Genomic DNA, 2,021 nt, shown 5'->3' on the forward strand with positions numbered 1-2,021 from the left:
GCCCGCACACATCTAAAGCGTCCAGATCAGCCATCAGCCCCGAAAGCACACAAGACAAGTGCCTGCAAGTCTCACTGTTGTCCACCCCCATCAGAAGTGCAATCAGGGTACCTCTGGCCTTGTTCACCTCACACATCACAGAGTTGATTTTGGCAACAGAGGGATGTGCGTCCTCAGACAGCGGCAGGGAAGGCTGCCTCTTCGTGCAGTCTTCAATGATTTCTTGCACTGCACAGATTTTGGTCAAAGTGTGATACCTTGCCTTCCGCAAGGAGATTTTCCCCCCAGTTTTAACATGTGTCAGCCTCAGAATGATGTCCTGGATGCCTTCTTCAAATTCATCAGTTACACAGTTGCCTCCACTATAAAATGGCACAATTTTCTCTCTCACAAGGGACTGGGCTTCCTTAAAAATGTTCTGTATTTCAATTCGGTGTGGGTGGTTTGCGTTTTGCTCCAACTCCTTGAGGAGACGTTCTGTCTCCTGTGCGGCCCTCTTCCTGGCTTGCTGGATGTCTCCTTTTCCTTCAGTGTCTACAGAGTCTATTTCAAAGAGTTGCTTTGTTAGCATCCTCTCCAGTTTCTTGTAATTCTTGTCCTCTGACAGACCACTGAAGCCGAGTACTTGCTGTTCTATGCTTTTTACCTCCTTTTGGATTTCCTGAAGCCTACTCATAGAAGGATGTTGGTTTCCCATATCCATACTTTTGTGTATTCCGTTTCACAAGCACTAAAAGATGACAAGAATAATAACGTATTACAGCATAAATTGTCTGCAGAATGCTAATAGTACATTAATTGATTCTAAAATTCTTACTTTTAAAAGTTATGTTTTTTTTAAAAGGGCTCATCATTATTGCAATCCAAAAAGACAGTCATACCCAACTACATAAGGGGTGACTTAACTCTCTGATAACCTAAACACCACAGTGACTGTAAGAGCAGACAGCAGTTACTGCAGTGTGGACTATGAGCCCTGGGCCTGGGGACTTCAAGTTTCTTCAACCATAAGCGAGAGCAACACATGGCCTCACAAGGGTGTCACGAGAAGTTGAACTATCAGCTTGGAAGCAGCACAGATACTAACACCTAAAAGTCTTCACATCATAGGCTAGGTTTTGGAACCACTAGAGCAAACCTGTGGACGCTGAAACACTAGCTCTTCTGACATCAGTAGCCCACCCCGCCAAACAGCTAGTGTCCAGGAGTAACTCCAAGCGAAAGAAACTGAGCCACTGAAGCAAGCATCGGTGGCTCCCCGACACCCCCAATCCCGTTTCTACATTTCTCTCCACCCCACACTCCTAGCTCCTCTCACATCCTCCCCCACGGGTGTCTCTCTGAAGAGGCACAAAATACCCCTGGAGACGAAGAGTGACAGAGGTCGTGCCGACGGACATCATCTTGGACTTTCAAAAACTCAGCCGCGCCCCAAGCCCTTAACATACTCCACGCCTCCCAAAAATACACCCGGCAAAAACGTGACAACCACGAACAAGCCATCCACCCGCTTCCCGCTGGGAGTCCACAATGGCTTAATGCATTTTTCACGCTCTCGGCTTTCTAGCAGACGGCTCACTCGAGGCGGATAACCGACGGAAGCCAAGCCCTCGTGGGGGCCCGAGCCAAGACAGCGCCTCCAGAGGCCCACGAAGGCCAGGCGGCCCCGGTGCCTCCTCCGCCCACCCCCGCTCGCCCACCGGTCCCAGCGCTTTACCCGGAAGGGGATTGAGCTGGTTGTGGTCTTGTCGTCCCGTGGTCGAGGGGCGAGGTGGAAGATCAGCCCTTTACGGGGTGCGGTGCCGGAGCTGGACCCCAAGCTGCATCCCTCACACCCCTCCCGGCTAGGTCTGGACGGGGCAGCCGGCGAAGGGGCCGGCGATGGCGGCGGCAGCTACTGGCCGCAGCGGCCGCTCCGGGCGTCTCGGCCCGGGACCCACGACGCGCCCGTCGACCCTGACCTCACAATGGGCGCGCGCGGGGGCGGGGGGCACTCGGCCGGGCTGGGGAAAGCCCGGCGG

At 53.0% G+C, this 2,021-nt stretch overlaps 1 protein-coding gene across 1 annotated transcript in view; it reads right to left on the minus strand.

Annotated features, from left to right (window-relative positions):
- LOC103249392 (BAG family molecular chaperone regulator 5) overlaps positions 1 to 731 on the minus strand; it is a 4,351-nt gene extending 3,620 nt beyond the window's left edge. Inside the window, exon 1 of the mRNA XM_008048023.2 lies at positions 5 to 731. Coding sequence (XP_008046214.1) covers positions 5 to 703 — 699 coding nt within the window. The 5' untranslated portion in view covers positions 704 to 731. The remainder of the gene's footprint in view (positions 1 to 4) is intronic.
- Positions 732 to 2,021: the final 1,290 nt, after the last annotated feature.

The sequence above is a fragment of the Carlito syrichta genome, unplaced genomic scaffold (assembly GCF_000164805.1).
Source record: "Carlito syrichta isolate Samal-C Ts95f unplaced genomic scaffold, Tarsius_syrichta-2.0.1 Scaffold120463, whole genome shotgun sequence".
In the NCBI taxonomy this organism is placed as follows: Eukaryota; Metazoa; Chordata; class Mammalia; order Primates; family Tarsiidae; genus Carlito; species Carlito syrichta.